Below are 21,927 nucleotides of genomic sequence, written 5' to 3'. Positions count from 1 at the left end.
AGTTGAGAAAATCATTTTCAGTTACCAGAATGAAACAATACTTGCCTATGATATTTGAAAATCGTATTGTATGTTTTCAATAAATGTTCATTGAACCGTGAAACGATGAATATTGTTGAAGATACTCTTCCCCAAAATAATTGTCATCATATTCTATCATCTTTATTGATAGAAATGTGCCAAAAACCCAATAATACCAAATTTTAACTTGTGTTTATTAAACCGTGAAATTTAGCCAAAAAGGTTTTATCGTCTTTTAGAAAGTACCTGTTACAAGCCTTCTGACTATTTTTATGATGAGAATGTGGAATTAGTTCCAATAAAATGGAATCAAAGTCATGATATTTGGCTTGTGACTTTTGAAAAGTGACATTTTTGCCTTTTGACAGTGCTCACCGAAGCATGACGTAAAATACATCAACAACATTTCATCAGAGGGTAGCTTATAAAATTACCTACACGCTCATGTAAAAATATATTAAGAACTTGCATTGGTTCGGAAATTATTGATGTTTGTAGGGGGGACTTACTTATTTTGTTGTGTATATATTGCGTTATATGTTTGTATTACATTTCAATTATTACATTTGTGTTTATGATGGATTCTGTCTACTGTTTTGTTGGAAATGAGAAAAATAAAACTGAAAACTGAAACTAAAAGGTGCGTGTTGGTTTACGTGTTTATAGTGCCGGGGAGGCCATGAACAGGTCTCATATTGTCGTATACAAATATTGACTGTAAAAGAGGAGGTCTGTGTAAATTATCATTCATCGGTTACCGAAGAAGTAATGGTTTCCCCTGTCATCCGAATACATAGCAATCTATACTTGTTACTTTTATATACCCTATCGTTTATCACTAAGCCTAGACCACTACAGTGCGTATAAAAAAACGGAACAGTATTGAAAAGTCTATAACAAAAATTGTTTCAAAATATTATATCTATATTTTGATTTTAATAGATGCTCTGAGATCTTATCTTTGAAATGCAATTTTTAAAAATAATTTTGTTCATGCTAGCGCGAACACAGGACGTTTTTGTCAGGGGTTCAAAGAGAGGCTTGCGCCAAAATGACAGAAATGAGAAATTTGATTGGACTTTTGGCTAATCAGCAGCCTTCTTCTTAATCTTTTCATTATCTTTGCCATAATTCTCGAATATTGCTGTCAAATTTCATTTACAAATTTATTCATTTACCTGAATCATTTAGTTTTTCATTTAAAATTCTTTTACCTTTGAATTTTCCTTCATAAGTAAGAAAAGAAGACTTTGTCAACCCAAGTAAGAAGACTTACATTATTAATTGGGAGAATTTGTAATTATTCAAATCTTTTTATTATGTGAAACAAATTATGTTATGGTACCTATAAAAGACGTGAATCCTCTTTTCAAGGGGCTATTGAATCCTTCACCGAGTTATGTGCTTGACAGGACAAACCGGAAAGGATTCATGTCTTTCAATGGCAATGGTGTATTGAGTCAATTTTGAAGGAGTAAGATGTGGCAGATCGGGTAAAATGTATTAAAAAGTTGTGAAGCGAGCAACGAAACTAAATTATTTTAATGGCATTTGAAGGATAAGACTTTAGAGCATCTATTGACACCAAAATATAGAGATCATAATTTGAAACAAAATTTTTAGAGACTTTTCAAATCTGTCCCATGGCTGATTTTATTTGCTAAATCACATTGTAATTTAAACGAGCTGATATGCAACAGATACGTAAAATAGTATCTCTGTGAGCCTCAGCCCTTGCAAAAAAGTACCATTAAAGAAAAATGAAACACTTGAAACAAGATAGCTTGTGCAAAAAAAATTGTGAAAAATTGAATGAATATAATAAGGAAGATGAGCATTTGAAGTTTAGATTATTATTATGTAGATCCTCCCATTGGCAATGCAACAAAGATGTGGGATGTCACCATTGATCTAGAGAGGTGAAATCAGTGGATGTCACATGTGAACAACTTCCCATTACTATTCTATATATTTAACTTAAAATGCCTCTTTTATCACATCTATCAGAAGATCATTCATCCTTTATATAGGAGGGCATTTAATACATAGTCTCAAAAAATACATCATGGACAAAGAGTTTGTAACACCCTAAATAAGAAAGAGAAAAAGTATATTTTGGGGGTATTTCATAGTCCATCAAAGGGAAAGTTTTTCACATGTGACATCACAAATATTTGTCTCATTGCCAATGGCGGCTCTCCATAGTATTAGTGATCGCAATATTAAAAGGGTCACTACTTTCTCATTATTTGTCCGATTTTTCTCAAACTTGCTTTGATCTTATATTCTTTGATTTTTCTGTAAAAAAAAATGTTCCAAAGGTTTCATTCCCCTTTACCATAGTAACCATGGTAAATTTATTTGTACCATATTACGACCCAGGGCCGTTGCCCGAACATTTTTTTTGGGGGGGTGGGGGTGTACCAGGTAAATTTGCAAACTAACTTGGCACAGAGATACGGTCTTACGTACACGTAAGCTCCCGAAGGGAGCTAGAGAGGGAACTCTAGGGTTTTTTTTAGACATAGCCAACATGGCTGCTGGCGGAAAGGTTGATTTTGGAAGGTCAATATTTTATTCTTGACAATGACGTCAAATTACGCAAACTACCGGCACTTCTGTGATTGGCTAAAGTACTAATGTGTTATTCATATACTTATGCATTAAACATGTTTTTCCTTCCCACAATTCCCCACGAGTTATGTGCATGCGAGGTGCTTTTTTTTGGACTCTGCGAATTTCAAGTTTTTGAAACGAAATAGCTAGACTAATCATCTGTTTATAGAATTAATGTTCGTAATCATGATTTCTGAGTGATCTTCATTGGAGCAGAAAATCTTGGAGGGAACAGCGATATAAATTTTAATGATATTCCATCCCAATAAAATAAATCAAGTTAATTTTCATGTTTTGATCTCACTTGCAATCGAAATGTGTTTGCCAGGGTTCGAGGGCATGTACTTTACACAACAAAAATATAAGTCCACCTTAAACAAACATCCATAATTTCCGAACCAAATTGAGTTTATAACATATGTTTACATTAGCGTGTAGAAGAATTTATAAGCTACCATCTGTATTAATGTTATGGACGTATTTTATGTCATGCTTCAGTGAGCACCGCCAGAAGACAAAATTGTCACTTTTCAAAAGTCACACGCCAAATATCATGATTTTTCTTCTACTTTATTGAAACGAATTCCACATTCTCATCATGAAAAATAGTCAGAAGACTAGTAAAAGTTACTTTCTAAAAGACGATACAAGTTTTTTGGCTAAATTTTACAGTTAACTAAATACAAGTTTAAATTTACTATAATTTGATTTTTTACACATTTCTATCGATAAAAATGATCGAATATGATGGCAGTTATTTTTGGGAAGAGTATCTTCAACAATATTCATCGTTTCACGGATCAACGGTCATTTAATGAAAGCAAAAATACGAATTTCAAATATAGGCAAGTATTGTTTCATTTTGGTATTTTTTCGTTATATTCATGACCAATTAACATGCTTCAATGATTCAAATGCGTTTAATTAAACATTCACGCTTGAATGAACATGTGGAATGTGATTAACTATTTTTTACGTTATTGGAAAAAATGCAGTTGCTAACTATGGATATCTGTCACAAACCTCCTTTCATAGTTCATTTAATTTGATTTTGGTAAAAAATCCCGATATGCTTCAGTGAGCACACAATATTCGAAAATTATGCAAATGCGAAGAAAGTTTAAGGCCTTGGTCCCACTCTGTGCCGTTTCGAATGATTATCTGGATGTACGCGCCTTTTGGATAGTCTTACTCTGAAGCCATGTGCGAAGTTTTATGGAAAAAAAATGTAGGCAGAAGTAACAAAAACCGTCCATGAAACAAACCCTCATTTCCTTTTTGTTAAAATGTTGACTTCCCCTCTCATAGACATTGTGTACACCATGTGTGCAATGTTTAAGGATAAGTGACCCCTTATTTATTATGGTGGAACTTTTGTTCAAGGCTGTCTTTAGCAATGTCATTTGGCAGTTATGTTTATGAACTTACGGGCAAAATTATGTGCCAAAATGAAATCGATATATTTATTTATGGATGAGTGAGCATCCATCAAAGTGGGAAAAGGGACATTTTCAACATCACAGACTCATTTTGAGGTGATATATAGTGAATAATGGGGGCAAATCCGGTTTCAAATGTGACTTAATTGCTTTTGTTTTTATTATCCATCAGTTTTATCACCACACATTTTCCGAACATTTTACATTTTCATGGTTGAGCTAGCACATTCAAAAACTTGGGAATTAATACTCTTTATACTGCATAAATATATTTTTTCCTTTTAATTTCTCAGGAGCAGTTGAATTTATGGACAAATCAGTGGTGGATCCAGAATTTAAAATTGGGGAGGGACCGAGTTATTGGGAGTGAGTGACACCAACATTTTCCTATTTTAACATGCTTTTAACAAGTTGTAGGGGATACTGCCATAAACCCCTATCATGATAAGTCATAAAACATTGTTCACTCAACCATAAACATAGGCGGATCCAGCTTTTGGCGAAAGGGGGGGCGCACTGCCGAGCGCGCACATATTTTTGCACTTCACCGGCGCCATAAAAGAAAATGTTGAAAAAGAAAAAGGGGTAATGCCTGACCCTGTCAAAACACGCACACACACACATGCATATATATATATATATATATATATATATATATATATATGACTCATATCATGTAGATATATATGACTCATGAGATAGAAACACATATTTCACCGACAAATTAATGCGAGCGCGAAGCGCGAGCTGAAATTTTTAAAGTATACTGACCTGAAAACAGGAAAAAGGTGCCTGTTTAGGACTGTTTGTAGTAACTCATGAGGAGGATACATATCTCACTACACAGATAATGCGAGTGCCGAGGGCGAGCTGAAATTTACTTATATTCTGACCAGAAAGCTTGATATTCTAAGCATTCTTGGTACCAATGATTAAGATGGGTATCTAAAAAAAATGTGAGCGCGAAGCGCGAGCTTAAAATTTTGATATTTCGATCTGAAAACATTACAGTTTAATGTACGTTTTAATAAAGAACAAGATTATATCCAACAAAAGATTATTGCAAATCGAAGCGGGAGTTCTTTTGAGGGTCAGAACTAAAAACGGGACATTCTATTCACCTATTTAATCATGAAAAGTATGGGGTTTTGCTACAGAAATGATGCGAGCGCGAAGCGCGAGCTGAAAATTTTTATGTTCCAATCTGAAAAGCGGATAATTTGAGCACGATTTTTAATAAAGAACGAGTTGTGTAGCTCAATCTCGTTTGCTGATTTCTGTGTAACATTACCATCTTATTGTTTTTGCACATGCGGAATTATTGGGGGAGGGCAAAACGATCATTCTTGACCGCGGCGCCGATCTAGATTTGGTTAGCAATAGGCCCTTCTTCATTATTCTACCGGCGCTTATTTATTGAAATCAGGGGACGCTGATCATTCTTGACCGGCGCCGATTTAAATTTAGGTGGCGCCGGTTAAGACAAAGGCAGCGCCGATTTGTCTTGACCGGCGCCGATTTAAACAAGTAGTACTGACTATTTTTACCGACGTTACGTAAGATTCAGGCAGCGGTAATCCATAATCGACTGGCGCCGAAGTTATAACCAGATGACGCCGATTGTTCTTGTCCAGCGTCGATTTAGATTTAGGTGGCGCTAATTATCCTTGATCGGCGCCGGTTAAGACTCTGGCAGTGCCGATTTTTCTTGACTGGCGCCGATTTATAACTAAATAGCGCTGATTATTCTTGTCCGGCGCCGATTTAGATTAAGGTGGCGCTGATTATTCTTGATTGGCGCCAGTTATATGCAGGCAGCGCACTGCTACCGGCGAAGTTGTTGGGAAAAGGGTAGTTTAAAGAAAAATAAGGAAGATGATATGATTACGCTTTGCTGGGGATAGTCTTTCCTTTACTGTTGCTAATGTTATATCAGTGTATAATTTTTTTTAAAGCAGCGCCTTTTCCCTTTCTTTCATTTATTTTTAATTTTTCAAGCGGCACCTTTCCTTTCTTTTACTTTTTTTTATTTTTTTTATTTTGAGCGGCGCCTTCGGCGCCGCTCAAATATTAGGGGGGGGCGCGCGCACCCTGCGCACCCCCTGGATCCGCCGATGATAAACAAACGATTTAAAAATTTTGTGTGAGGTGGCTAAATGATGGATGGTAAAACAGCTCTAACACCATAAAGTTTCCCTAAAAAACAACTTTTGTCCCACTTTGTATTTACACAATCTGAAAAACCACTCTTGTGACTTTCAAACATTGTCATTTTTAATTCAATCTTTGATAAGCCAGTTCGTAGTTCCTTTCTGCGCATGATCAAAAGATTCTACGCATGATCAGAAGAAGGTCATTTGTACTAAAGTAACATGGTGCTTTAAATCTAATGAGATAGGCACCAACTTTGATGTCTTGATTATTCATGTATTCTTTCTAATTGTCGTTTTCATTTACATCCACAAAAAACAACAATGCTTCCACGAACGACTGGTATTTCAGTTTGTAAAGTACATTGTGCAACATGCTAAGATGTGCATTCAAAGTAGGAATGCAACAGATACCTTCATTAAGTGTTCATTGAAGTGCTATTCTAGTCACCTGATCTATTCAATTTCTTCATCCTGCTATGTAAGGCAAGCTTACGTAATATCTTGCTTTGAAATCTGCCTATCATAATGAAAGAAATGAAAGGTCATTTGACCTAAATTGCCCATGAAGTAACCACGAACTGGTCTATTACTCATGCATGACTCAATCGATCAATCGTATTTTTCTCCAGGAGTTGCTTAATGAGTGTAGAAAATATCATATTTCAAAATTATTCCGTTCAAAAGTTACAGCAATTTGATTTAGGGGGACTTACTTTTTGTTATGTACACAACAACAAAAGTAAGTCCCCCTTCTAACAAACATCAATAATTTCCGAACCAATGCGAGTTTTTAATATATTTTTACATGAGCGTGTAGGTAACTTCTTAAGCTACCCTCTGAGTAAATGTTATGGACGTGTTTTACGTCATGCTTCAGTGAGCACCGTCAGAAGGCAAAAATGTCACTTTTCAAAAGTCACAAGCCAAATATCATGACTTTGATTCCATTTTATTGGAACTAATTCCACATTCTCATCACGAAAATAGTCAGAAGGCTTGTAAAGGCCACCGCACACTTACGACCCGACTGGTCGGCGACTGGCTTGCGACTGAGTGAGGGGAGATGAATCGCATTTGTTTTGTACACATATTTTCAGATTTTCCCCTTTATTTTACATATTTCACATTATCACCTCCAGACCTTGACATATATGGTGTGGATTATATTTTCTCATGAGATATGTTGTGCTCAGAAGGAGGCAAGATGCAATTTGAAAGATGAGGAAAATCTGAAAATTTGTGTACAAAACAAATGGAGAGTTGTCCACAAAATCAGCCATTTTGAAGCACGTTTGCCAATTTGAGGATCCACATAGAAAGTACAACAAGACTTTTTAATCGTCCATAACTTGCTTATTCCATAACCGATTTTGATGAAACTTTTTTTTAAATGGTTCCTCTCAATTTACTCTTTCCAATAAGATTGCTTCTATTCTTAGGTAGCTGTGCTGGTATTCCTGTCCGGCTAGCATAGAACCAGTGGGAAGCAGCCGCGAAATTTAACGTTGATTTTTTGGGAGAGGGGCCTTCTAACCGGGGGTTTAACCCCCCCCCCTTCGGGAAGCTAAAACAAGGATATCGGTCAGTTCCAGACATACTTGTATGTAACTCTCTAATTAGAGGTATTATGCATGTTCATGTTTTATAGTTATGTCATTGTGACACCAGAATCCGAAAAGCATTCATCTCTGTTTAATAAAGCCACGACATAATCGCACTGTCACGTGTGAAGTGACTTTTTTAAATTATTTACCTACTGCTGCTTGACAGCAAATAAGGAATACGTAAAACTGAGGATTACAATTATTAGAAGATTTAATCAAATCTCTTCATCCATTCTTTTGTTCTCTTTTGATTGGGTTTACACTTATTGTACATGAAAAATATACAAATATATAACAAAATACATCTTAACTGAATAATAACAGTTGACTAGAGCCCCCATCATCTCTTCTGGCTTGACATGCCCCACTCGGCCCTGGTGGTCGGTCCAGTTCCTGGCCTCCGCAGCTTGCGATGTCTCTTCCACTCGGCCTCCGCAGACAGTTACCCCTTGCTGAGTAGCCTCCAGATCAGAGAGATGTGGCTTCAACGAATAAGTGGACGAGATCGAGCCCCCAATGACGACATGAATTTTGACCAATCATGTCAGTGGAGAACCGGCGGCAGCTGGGGTCGTTATCTCTTCACCGACGTAGTCCCTCAGTTTTAACTTAGACTGCCTATATATACTAACTTCTGTAGTCTATTCTAGCTTAGGTGGTTCTCCCTGAATTACTGAAACTAACCATCTAATAGATACCGTTACTAGGACTAACTGTAAAATTTCTATAAAGTAATTCAAAGAATTTCAATAACAGATGAGTGCATAAAGCAACACATTCTTAATAATAAAAGGCTTCCTGTACAGCTGTAATTCTACATTCATCAATTCTAGAGCACTATTGGCTGTTCATGACACTTGTATGAAAATGCTTCACCTAATAAGAAATATTTCTAACACATGTACAAAATATGACATAAATCTGGTACACTTATACTCTAAGGGGGGGGGGAGTATCAAGCGTTTCCAATGCTTGCTTTTCAAAACATATGTACATGCTTGTCTACAAGACAACCCTAACCTGGATAAAGTAAAAATGTTTAACACATGTTTAAATTTTAACTGAAACATTCTAAAATTAAATTTCTTTCCTTACACGCACATTATGTTGTTATTTCATTTTGTTCGCCGAGAATAAGTAATAATAATAATAATAATAATGAAATTATTAAACAGCACTTAAAAATGCATATACGGGGACTGGTGCCTGATCTTAATGCCCTGTTCACCCACAGGAATAAGAAATCTGTATCTGTATCTGTCCGTTGACGTACAATCACCAGCATCTGGTTGTCGCGTACGTTTGGGTTTAGGGGGTCAAGCGCTAAACACAGTTAATTTTGGTAGTGTGCTTTGGAGACAAGCGTGTTGATGTCCAAACTTTCAAGTTTGAGTTTGAAAACTCCTCCGTCTTTAGAATTTCTGACATCCTCAGAGAGAAGGTTCCATTCTGGGATGGTCTTGGGATACAGGGAGTGTCGGTAGCAGTTTTGATCATCATCATGTCCATCATGGCCTTTATTTTTACAATTATCACCATAATCCGCATTGTTATCATCTCCATCTTCATCATTATATAATTATGAACAAAATAACATTTCCGTTCTGCTTTATAAATGTATTTATTAATTTAATGACTCTTATTCCGGTCATTTTTTCCAAGCAATCTACTTGTAATGACAATCCTTCTCCAGCACACTGTAAATGTTATAATTCTTTTTTCGTTGGTAGTAGATCATATTTGTTTATAATGACTTTAATATATATATATATATATATATTATTGTGTATGATTCATACAAAAATCAATTACCGATATGGTATATTTGATACGTAATGGAAATGGTATTGTATACGAAGGTTATGAATGCAGAAGAAAACAATAATGAAATCAAATACACAGCAAAAAAAAACCTGTCTGAGTCGACTAATATAAAACAACATAATTATTTTGCTCTGTTTGACACACCAAGCGCCTCGTATACTCTACAAAATGTTTTTGGGACATATCGTCAAATTACATGTTCATAACTATTCCCTTTTCACACGTAATAATTCCATCGACAAACTTTTGGACTATCAATATCATTTTGTAGTCACAGATAAGCAAGGTCACTGACCTCCATTTCCTCGGCTCCTTAGTACGCTCATCTTTAATATACACGAAATAGTCAAGTAATAACATCTGATATAAATCTACATATAATTATGACATTCATTTTGATTTTTTTTCTACATTTTCCTTTTAAACTATGGCTAAAACACCTGCCTAATATGATTAATTCTATCTGATTCTGGTATTAATACTTGTTTTGCGTTGCAAACCTTGTCACATCTTAAACAATGTTTTTTTTATTTACATAACGAGTTCATGGATAGCATTGGAAACAAGGAAAAGGGTATGTGTGTATGTTGGGTGTGAGACAAAGAGAGAGACAGAAAGAAAGAATTGTAGATGTTATATATAAGAATAATTGTAGAAGAATATTATGAAAGCAGTTACATTAATCTATTAGTTATTTCCTCTTTAAAAATAGCCTAGAATGATCAAGTACATTCCACAGCATGTTTGTAAGAACGTTCCAGATGTCTTTATATTATGCAGGCCTTGCCTATTTAAAAGGCCAAGGAGTTGTATTGTTATTTCTGAATAGAGATTAGGAACAATAGGCTTAGCTATGTTATTGACACTCTTGATTTCAATGAGGTCATTCAAGAATGTTTTAGAAATGAAGAAGGCTCCTGAAAGAGGAAGAACATTCTTTTGGAAGGCAATGCTAGAACTTTCCATTATAGTGAAATCTAGAAGGATAGCTGTAATGGGTATATAAAAGCTGCAGTTTCTTTAAGGATTTCATCACATCATATTAGATCACTTGATCACCACATCATATGAGAGCAGGAGATCACATCACATCATTTGAGATCATCACATCATATGAGAGCAGGAGATCATCACATCATACGAGATCACTTCACCAGATCATATCAGTTTATTTCCACCTGGAATATCTATATTGTGTGGAATTATTTGCCCACCATCAATGAACTGTTTGCAGTTATCTTGAGAGAGAAATTATCAGTTCTCATCGAGATCATCAACATCATCAACCTGTTCAATGAACACTCTTCAACCCATGTATTGCTGAATTTCACTGTTAATCATCATCAACATCGTCTTCACGGACATTTCAACTCGTTACAGTGACTTTTATTATTCATCGGACTTCAACATCAGTTTCATCATCGCCATCATCAATAAGGAATCTTCCCAGCCTACCTGGAAAATATATTGGACTATAACAGTGAACTATAACCCTGGATTGTACATCAAACACTTCAAGAGATTAATGTAAGATTATTTGGTTTTATTTTGTTTAAGTACATGATCAATTTCCTGTAATAAAAAAAAGGAAAATTTAAACTTTATATTTTAAAATCTACTTGTTATTTGTTGCAGTATCGTAACATAGAATGTTACGATACTGCAACAAATAACAATAAAATAATTTGAAATTGAATGTCCTTTTCTTTTATTACAGGAAATATAACACTCAAAAACTAAGAAAACATAAATAAATATCTTACGCCTCTTGAGGTGACAGATGTGCAATATATCCGATTAATAATCCAAATGATAAAATCCAGATAAGAGTCCACAATGATGGCGACGATGAAACTGATGCTGAAGCACGATGAATAACAAGAGTCACTGTAACGAGTTGAAATGTCCGTGAAGACGATGTTGATGATGATTAACAGTCAATTTCAGCAATCCATGGGTTGAAGAGCGTTAATTGAACAGGTTGATGATGTTGATGATCTCGATGAGAACTGAAAATTCCTCTCTCAAAATAACTGCAAACAGTTCATTGATAGTGTGCAAATAATTCCACAGAAGATAATTATTCCAGGTGGAAATCAACACCGCTCTGACATAAAGTGTGGCATGAAACTCTGAGTTCTGATCTGATATGATGTGATGATGTCCTTTTATATGCACATTTCAACTATTCTAGATCATTCTAGTATTCACTATTCTAGAGGCTTCTATATAGTATTCACTATTATGGAAGGTTCTAGTATTGTCTTTAAAAAAACATTCTCCTTTCAGGAGCAGTCAAATTCCAGAAGACTCTTGAATGACCTCATTGAAATTAACATGTGTCAACAAAACAGCTAAGCCTATTCAATTCCACTACCAATACAATTCTATTGTAAAGTAATCTCTATTCAGAAATAACAATAATCCTTGGCCTTTAAATAGGCAGAGGCCTACTTAACAAAAACTTATGTTGTGGAATGTTCTTGATCATTGTAGGCTATTCTTAAAGGGGGAAATTACTAAATAAATGAATGTAATTGCTTTTACAATTCTTCTTATATATAACAAGAAAGAAAAGGGGAAAGAAATAAAGAAAGAAAACAAGAAAGAAAAAGATAAGATAACAAAGAAAGAAAGAAAGAAAAGAAGACAGAAATAATGGATGAATAAATGAATGAATGAATGAAAGAGGCGACAAAGTCAGAAAGTAACATTTTTACAATCTTTTCTCAGCTCTAATACGGAAATCAGGCGGTATCAATGCAAGTCCAGGTATTGGTTCAGTGTTTGTCGGTGAATCCTCAGACAAGTAAAAGTTGAATCTTTGAAGGAGACACGTGAAAGCCAGGAAGATTTCCATCTTTGCCAATATCTCTCCCAAGCACGAACGACTCCCTATGCAATTTAAAGTAATAAATCAACTGGTTTAATCATCAAAGTGATTGGAATTGGCTGTTCGAAAGGATATTAATACTAAATAATAATAATATTATCTGTGTACCGCTATCATAAAACATGTCTCTAAGCGATAAGGAAAATATATAGAGAAGGAATTTCAGCAAAATGACCCTGAAATTTACTGCAATTATCAGGGTTACATGTAAATGTGCAGATGAGGATTACTGTGTGCAAATTACGCAAAAGTATGAAATCATTAAATCATCATGTTGTAAAATCAAATAAATTCGAAGGTAAAAAGAAATATCAAACCAACATAACGCTGAAAATGTCATTGAATTTGGATGTAAAGATTTTACAAAAATAGTTTCATCATCCTGTCGGTTTCCAATTTGAACCCGATCACGTCACTCGCTATTTTTAAGAATAATTTTGTATCCATTTTGTCTTTAACATAATACAAACACATTAGAGAATTTCTGGCTAAAAACATGGGCAGAGGTGCCCCTAATTATTATTATTCACCACGAGAAGCCCTCGGGAGAATAGTATGGTAGTGGATCGTATTACCGAACACTTTTCATGAATTTGATCATATCAAACACATTATTCCAATAAAATTCACCAAACTTTCACCATAAATACACAAATACCTACAAAATATAAACATGCAGAATTTTTGCCGAAATTGTTTTTCATTTTTACGACATCAGCTTCCAATCGGACCCCTCTTCGCAAGTGAAATATTTTGGTCACTTAAAAAGGTATCGTATTACCGAACGTGTGTTTTCTATGGGAAAAGTTGGGAAAACAACAAAGTCACTGATGAGCTATTTTGACCATATTTTATTGTTTTGAGGATATAAAGACTTCGAAATTGTGTTTTTGATAATTTTTCATCATTTTTCTATTTAAGTTTCCTTTGGAAGGAAGTTGCAAAGGTTTGAGCGTATTTGATTATTTTCTGACGCATATGATGCGCGCGTTCGGTAATACAAGGCCGGTCGGTAATACAATCACTCACTATACTATGTGATGTTCCTTCGATGCGAACAGTTACACCGAGATCCCCGATACGTCATTGTAATTTGAATACAATTAGGGAAATGTCATACACGTGACGTCATTTTCGAAATAGTATAACATAGAGTGTCAATCGCGCCAACATTCTGAAATAATTGAAATAACCATTAACCACGAGAAGCTCTTTCAACCAATCAAAGAAGGATAAATATTTAATCCCAAATGTAAAGCGAAATAAAGCTTTATTTCACCCAGGAATTAGTAGCATTTCAATTGTTGTTGCATATACAACTTTTTGTGAAAATAGGTGAATGAAAAAAATGTAGTAACTCTCTTGTTTTTCATTCAATTTTGATGAAATTTTCTGGCCCGAATTCACAAAGGTGGTGTTAAAACCATCGGTTGAACCCATTGTTTATGCAGATTTCCTCTATAAATTACGCTGACAATGACGCATGTTGACGTGGATATCCACACTATTCTTTTCATGAGTCCACCGTTTTGAATTAATGAGCCCGCTCTCTATTAAGTCAGTAAACCTGGCAATTGAGCGCGCTTCACACGCCCACTATAATATTAATGACTCAAAAATTTTGCTGGTGCCCCCCAATGCCATGACCCACCGTACGCCACCGCAATGAATAATACAAACGAAAAAAATGATATCCCCAGTTTTCGATATACATTTGATAATAATCGTAATAAGAGCGTCTAGACCAAAATTTAGCAGTTTGGAGTAATATTCAAGGTTTTACAGCCAAATTATTATTTTATGCATCAAAATAATCAAAAAATAACTTTGATTTTGGAAGAATTGAATAGGGGCCTATCAAATGAGGGACGTTACGCCATGAGGGAGGTGCGCGCCAATTTTCGGCGAGATCGCTACCAAGATCTGTTCGATAAGGGAGGGGGGGAACACCTCCTCCACCTTGCCTTGGCTATAACAGATTAAGCATCATAAATATATATCCCTTACTGAAAATTTATTGGTGTTTGACTAGTTGAGAACCTTTCGAATCATAATTTCACGAGAAAAATGAAATTCATCGAAGATCAAAAGAGTCTCCGAGATTCACCGGCAAGTTTGGTGATGCGACGGCACAGACGCTTTATCTGCATGGGTCCGCTGAGCGCAGCACAATCAGCACACACGCAGGTAAATACAATACTAGCTCTTGGGCCGCGGATACAAGGGGGGAGCCCCCCCCCCCCTCCACCAATTTTTTCCAAAACTGTAAACAAAAACGTAAAAATGACCACACGATAGTGATTCTTTGCATGCTCATGCAGCCCCCCCCCCTTTGAAAACCGCTCTGCGGTCCCTGCTTAAGCTGAATCACAAACTTTCCGATAATTAAATGTCATTGTGAAACCTCGTCTTGCTTTTTTATAATTTCCCCTATTTCCTTTTGATTTAACCGGTTCATGCTCAAGTTGTTATTTGTTATATTCATATGCTATGCAACTACAGGAATATTCATTAGGAGGCTGCACTCTATAAGCGCCGCTTTTTAGCAGCCTCCTCCATTTCCATCCTGATATGGAATAATCTTGAATACAATTTTTGCACAGGGATACCTAAAATATGTTTTGTTATTTATATGTCAAAATGTACAAAACAAATTGTAATTGTTGAAAATGGAAATAAACGAAATGAAATAATGATTCTGCATGCTAAAATGGCCGTCATTCGATCATCGAAAGATTCAGGCTGCTTAATTTTAGTTCACAACCTTCACAACCGGTAAGTGAAATTATTAGACGAGCTCACAGCCACGCCGCGCAATACCAAATCACCTCGAGTGATGCTTGGGAGCCGGTTGGGTAATAGCCGCGCGCAGTTAAGCTGATATAGATTTTGTTCAGTTCATGGAGATGGGTCAATTAGAACATTACCAATATTTTCGTCCAAACTTTAAAATTGAAGGGATATAAAACAAATATACCGGGTGTTTCTTTCGAAAGGATAGTCAAAGCATTCTTCGGTTGGTCTGGCAACCTCGGATAAAATATTTCCACTATACTTTTTCAAACTCGGTACGACGACGGTTTACCAACCATCATCACCAACACCACCTGACTTGTCACATAAAAGCATGCGATATACCATGGACCTATTAAGAGCCTACCTGTACCAAATGGAATGAATGCATCCGGTTTGATAATGCTCTTCCCATCTTCACACAGAAATCGTGAAGGTTTGAACTTTTCAGGCTGGTCCCAATACTCTGTACTGTGCATGAGCTCCCATAAATTCACGAGGACCGCTAAAATGTCGAAGGCAAGAGAAGATGAAAAGAAAACATTGCAATATAAGAATTAGCTTAAAAACTAATGTTGTTACATCAAACTAATTCAATTTAATATGTTGAAGCCATTTTTTGATACCTGTATATGCTTGACTGACTTCTGTTTTGCAGATTGCTTACCAAACAACACCTCCCTGCATGAAGAATTGCAGTCAATCCTCAAAGGGGACTTACGTTATACTGATTGCATTTGCTACCACCGGTCTGTTATTACATATAAATTTTACAGGAAAGGCATAGATTGTGCAAAAAGGATGTTACTCGACTGGAAATGCATGGCGGCAAACGACTCTGAGACACAAGCCACTTGGGATCCTAGTCGGAGGAAAATATATAAATCATATCACAACCTAGACGTAGGCTATTTGGACGGAGTTACACCTACCTTTCTCCGAACAAATCCTTGTTCGGAGAAAGGTAGGAGTATCTCTGTCCACACAGGCACTACTCCGATCTTTCATCTGAGCTCCCTCCGACCCTTCCTCCGTCCTGCTGGTTCCAGGAGTATCGTGGTCGGATGAAGGCCTGAGTGACTTTAACTATTTTACTAAGGATATACCGCAGAGGGAGACTCTGATCCGCAATCATGGGCGTCGGCGCATCCAAAGGATTATAATGGGGATGGGGGCATCTCATTGTTGCGTCCTCTCAAACACAAAAGACAATCCTTTGTTTCGACGCCCTGCTCCCCCCCCCCCGGTCGACTACTGACCTGTTCCTTTAGGAATGGAATATCCTTTGACCACAGCATCCCTACTGGTGAATCTGGGAAACCCAAGGGGTGCTACTGGTCGAAATCTCTGGATTTCCAAGATAGTTGCCATTGTCAGTGGCATTGCCTCCCTGTCTGCCATCGATGGTGAGCGATGATCGCCAATAATGCTATCAATCTCAGCTTGCACCTGGAAGATGGTTGGGAGAGTGCATCACAAAAATATGATCAGACGTCTTAAAGTATATCAGGGCCCTGGTGAAGGGTTTTTCTGGAAATTTGTTGTAAATTTGAAAAGAAAAAAAAGGGTGTCACTTCAAAATCGAGGTATTTATTCAGGTTACATTTTCAGCCCCAACACTCCCGCTTCCCAGTGCCACACACATACAAAATATACAACGCTGCTTATTATATGAAGCTTACAGTAATTGTTTAAACAGTTTAAACAAGTGTTGAATTTTTTATATATCTAACCTTGAATGATTTAAACATGATTGTTTAAACGGTTAAACAAATGCTGTAAGGTTCATATAGTAAAGAGCATTGTATGAAATCTTAAACAGCGTTTTTACTGTGCATTTAGTATAAATTTTGATTAAAGGATATTGCGCAATTTCTCAGTCTGAAATACTTTTTTGAATTAACGATGCATTTTCTGCACAGATATCAATTACATCTTTAGGAAAGACGGAAATTTGACAAGTCAAATGTAATTCTTCATCACTGCCCCAAATGTGTTGTCAAAATATGAGACCGTTTGTATGCAAAGTATTCCCCTACAATTATAATCGATTGCCTATTACATCCACCAATAATGTTTGATGTGTAGTCGCTCGTAGACAAATATCGATTCATAACAGTGATAACAAAAATTGTTTTAAAAACAAAATCAAGACTGTAGACACAGGTACTGTCAGTTACCACCACCTTCCATTGTGTTCTGTGAGCGGTTTGCATGGTTTGGATGATTTTAATTTGAACACAAAGAAGAGAAAAGTGTTTACAAAATTACTAACGCAAATAATTAAGAAAATTGTCGCCTATTGACATGGAAATTGAATGAATGGCAAACTCGCTAATTTTGAGAATATCATTAATTTCATTTAGAATTCTGTTATCGAAGTCGTCTTCATATATCTGACTAAAAAATGCAACATATCCGGACAATTGGTTACGGAAAATACCTAGGCCTACAACTGATAACAACCCTCACGCTATGTGTGTTTGTGGCTTCTCGTGCACCATCGGGCTTACCGTCATTCCTTAGACGATTTATCTTGCCACCATTTTACTCCGTTTAATTTTTCCACCCATCATGATTTATTAAAATTAATTTACTTACCACTGGTGGGATGGAACACCCTATCAACAAAGGTTGTTTTTCGTTGGGGTCCTTTTATGCCATGTGTTAAAAAATATCATATACATAAACATTTCATTCTTTTTCATCTTGAACCTCCACTAATCTGGTTAATAGTCCTGAAAAGAATGTTTTTGTTTAATAACAGTATACACAAATTGCGAGGGAAACAAACTGATTGATGGCATACTATAATCATCATGTTTAAACTTTTTTTTCATCATCATTATAATTTTTCTACCCTTAATTATTGGGGGGGGGGGTGATAATACAGGCCATCCCCCCACTTGAAATATTGGGGGGATATATCCCCCATTCCCCCCCCCCCCCGTGATCGACACCCATGCTTAAGTCAGTCAAGAATGAATAGGACAATTAAGGGCCACTAGTTTTCGCACCTGCTTCATGGTATCAGGATGCGATGCCATCAAGAAAATAGCCCACATCAACGTCGTACTCGTGGTCCCTGTCCCTGCCGCAAACAGATCGAAGATGCCACGCCACACCCTCGTCTCATCAAATACGATGTCATCTCTGCGTTTTTTCTGCTCTCGAATCTCCAAGACGTAGAGGTCAATGATGTCTCTAATGTGCTGATCATCGAGGCTGTTCTCGTGTTCCCGGACCATGCGCGTTACCAGAGATTTGAGCCGGAAGACCAGTTGACGGAAGTCAGAGTACAAAGGCGTGTGTAGGAGAAACGGGAAAAGTTGTCCCACGGAGAAAAATGTGATGGTTGACAGTGCAGTGTGCATTCTTCCAATCAATTCCTTGAATTCTGGATCATTTAAATCAAACCTTCAAGGAGCAGAAAGTATATACAACAATCATTGCAATAAGAATATTAGCAAATAACTGGAAATTAATCTATGACAGATCGGTAATGCCTACCTGACATTCATCAAAAAAGATAAGCAATATTGTATTATTGTGAGCAAAATGTTCAATTTTACTTATTTTCAACCAACACAGATGAACTTTCATGAAAATATTGTATCTTCACCATTTGCAAAATAGAAACTTCGCGATTAAGAATTTCAAGTTTATATATATATATATTTTTCTATATCTACTTTTCAACATACAAATGAAAAATGCAAAAATACAAATCAATTATAAACATCTTACTATTTTGCCGACTTCTTAGTTTATGTTAAATTTGTGAATAAAGTACAGCGGACGGATGCCACTTGCACCGGCAATGTGATCCCTGATATTTCGCAATCATCACTGTTCATGCAGTAGAGGCGAGGCAAGGGGAATGGTGCTCAAAGCTCAAAGCTGGCAGAGTAAATGGCAATTAGTCTGTGAAAGATCATAATTGTTATGATTAATTTCAAATTACTTTATACTCGGTATTTTGAAAGCTTCTATCGGAGTATACAGGATTTCTGACTTTTTACTATATGGTGAGTGGAGCGAACGCAGTTAAGCGGAACAACCAAAATACAGAGACTGAAGCTTTTAGTCTACTATCGGAGGCACCCTTTCCCCCATATTCATGCATCGATCTCGTGAGTACTTTGGCGCCTATTCGTGTACACTTACCTCTGTCCGAAGGTTATGCCGCAGATGATGCTGGATACGGAGTGGGTGATAAGTTCTCTTGGGTTGAAACTGGTTTCTTGGTTATTCTCGATGACCTCACAAAGTACGTTCGCCTCTTCGATGATCCGTTGTTCCATGCTGTACTTCCCAACGCCGAACGTCCTCATAGCACCGAAGCCAAAGCGACGACGAGCTTTCCATACAGGGCCATTGTCAAAGGCAAAACTACCTGAAAAAAATGAATGACTAAACCTAATACCGAGTTGAAACGAGTGTTGATTTGCGCTCTAAATTGTGATCAAGACATCAAATCCATTATGAACCTTGGCATACTGTGCACAACCATGATAACGGTCTGAATTGAGTTCTTGTTTGGTCCCCTTCCAGTTATGCCAAATATTGCGATGATAATGAATACAATAATAACTGGGCTGCATAAAGTTTCTTTTTTATTCCTTGATTCATTTATTCGGTTGGTAATTTGTAATGTACATATCTATTTATTCATTAATGCATTAATATATTTCTTTATTTCATATATTAAAAAATAGTAGCCCAATCAGCAAAGCACTATCGGTTCCATTTTGGGCCATTTAAAATGCAAAGTATGCAGGCCTATATGCACAGAGCGGGGGCCGCGGAAACGGGGGGGGGGGGGGCTGGTCTTCAGCCCCCCACTCTTTTTTTCCTAAACTATGTACAAAAACATGAAAATGGCCATAAGATTGTGATTTTTTGCATGGTCAGCCACCCCCCCCCCCCCTTAAAAACCGTTCCGCGGCCCCTGCAGAGACAAAATTAAAGCTATATATATATATATATATATATATATATGTATAAAATACATGAACCTGCATGCAATATGTTACATAGTTATTAAAGGTCAAGTCCACCCCAGAAAAATGTTGATTTGAATCAATAGAGATAAATCAGACAAGGACAAGGCTGAAAATTTAATCAAAATCGGATGTAAAATAAGAAAGTTAGGACATTTCAAAGTTTCGCTTATTTTCAACAAAATAGTTATATGAACGATCCAGTTATAATACATCCAAATGAGAGAGTCGATGATGTCACTCACTCACTATTTCTTTGGTTTTTTTATTGTTTAGATTATACAATATTTCAATTTTACGAATTTGACGATTAAGACCTCCTTGCCTGAAGCAAAAATTGTTAAAATAAAGGAATTCCATGTGTTCAGGGAGGAATGAAACTTCATTTCACATGACAATGACGAGAAAATAAAAATATTTCATATTTCATATAATAAATTACAAAAGAAATAGCGAGTGAGTGATGTCATCAACTCTCTCATTTGGGTGTAACTGGCTCGTTCATATAAATATTTTGTTGAAAATAAGCGAAACTTTAAAATGCCATAACTTTCTTATTTTACATCCAATTTTGATGAAATTTTCAGTGTTATGCTTGTTGAATTTTTCACTTTTTATTCAAATCAAGTTTTTGTTGGGGTGGACTTGTCCTTTAAGTATAAATTTAGATTGGGTCACATTAACATTCTACCAACACTATGGAACAGGTTTAAATGAATGATCTGCTGTGATAACTCCTATATCAATCCTATATTAATCTATCAATCTGAAAGTTTAACTCTTGATAATTCTTGATAATTTGGTACAACCTAATTACCCGCAGAACCAAGAGCGTATTTGAGCAGAGGGGGCATATGTCGGTCTGAAAAGGTATCGGACTGGTTCACGAAGGTTTCTTTAACCGCATCGATGTCGTTCATCACCATGATCGTCTGGGGTCCTACACGAATCGAGAAAATGTTGCCGTACTTGTCCATCAGTCCTCGGAAGACATGGCGAAAGTCTCCACGGAGCATAAGAAGATGTCCGATCAGTGGGAGACCCGGAGGCGAAGGGGGCAGAGGAAACGCCGACTTTCTTCTTGATTTGGATCCCACCACCAGCCATTTCACAAGAAGGAAAGCAGCGACGAACACCAGCCCATCTCTCAATCTGCTAGTTTGGAATATACCCATATCCATCCTCCGTCTCCACGTATTGACTTTGTTAATACATTCAATATCCCGAAAATATCAAGCAGCTCTTAGTCCGCTGTAATAGGCCTCTATTTCTGACTACTGGTCAAACAATGAGCAGTGATCAAACCTTTCTTTGAATTTGTTTACACAACTTTGAAAGGTGTATCCACTCAAAGAATCGACTGAAGGACAATCAAATCACTTTTCAGATCGGAATCTATTACTGCGCTTGCAACCATGTTACACACTCGTACAGTACATCGACACAGGTCCCTCTCCACAACGAGAGTCTATACTCAATCTTCTCTTGATTTCAAAATCTCAGGTTAATGGAGATATCCCCAGGGTTAAACTATGACTTTACACGTCCGATTATTCTAATACAAACGAAAAAAGTATCTTT

General features: G+C 36.5%; 1 protein-coding gene across 1 annotated transcript; it reads right to left on the bottom strand.

Annotated features, from left to right (window-relative positions):
• Positions 1-12,281: 12,281 nt before the first annotated feature.
• Positions 12,282-21,850, bottom strand: LOC121415722 (cytochrome P450 2U1-like). The gene is made up of 6 exons (XM_041609045.1): positions 21,164-21,850; positions 19,511-19,739; positions 18,361-18,760; positions 16,603-16,792; positions 15,711-15,848; positions 12,282-12,552 (listed from the first exon to the last, which is right to left on the bottom strand). The coding sequence occupies exons 1-6, from the start codon at positions 21,525-21,527 to the stop codon at positions 12,374-12,376; spliced, it is 1,500 nt and encodes a 499-aa protein (XP_041464979.1). The 5' UTR covers positions 21,528-21,850; the 3' UTR covers positions 12,282-12,373.
• Between the last annotated feature and the right edge of the window lie 77 nt (positions 21,851-21,927).

The sequence above is a fragment of the Lytechinus variegatus genome, chromosome 1, assembly GCF_018143015.1.
Source record: "Lytechinus variegatus isolate NC3 chromosome 1, Lvar_3.0, whole genome shotgun sequence".
Taxonomy (NCBI): domain Eukaryota; kingdom Metazoa; phylum Echinodermata; class Echinoidea; order Temnopleuroida; family Toxopneustidae; genus Lytechinus; species Lytechinus variegatus.
The sequence above is the reverse complement of the archived record's forward strand: the minus strand, read 5'-3'. Positions and strand labels throughout refer to the sequence as shown.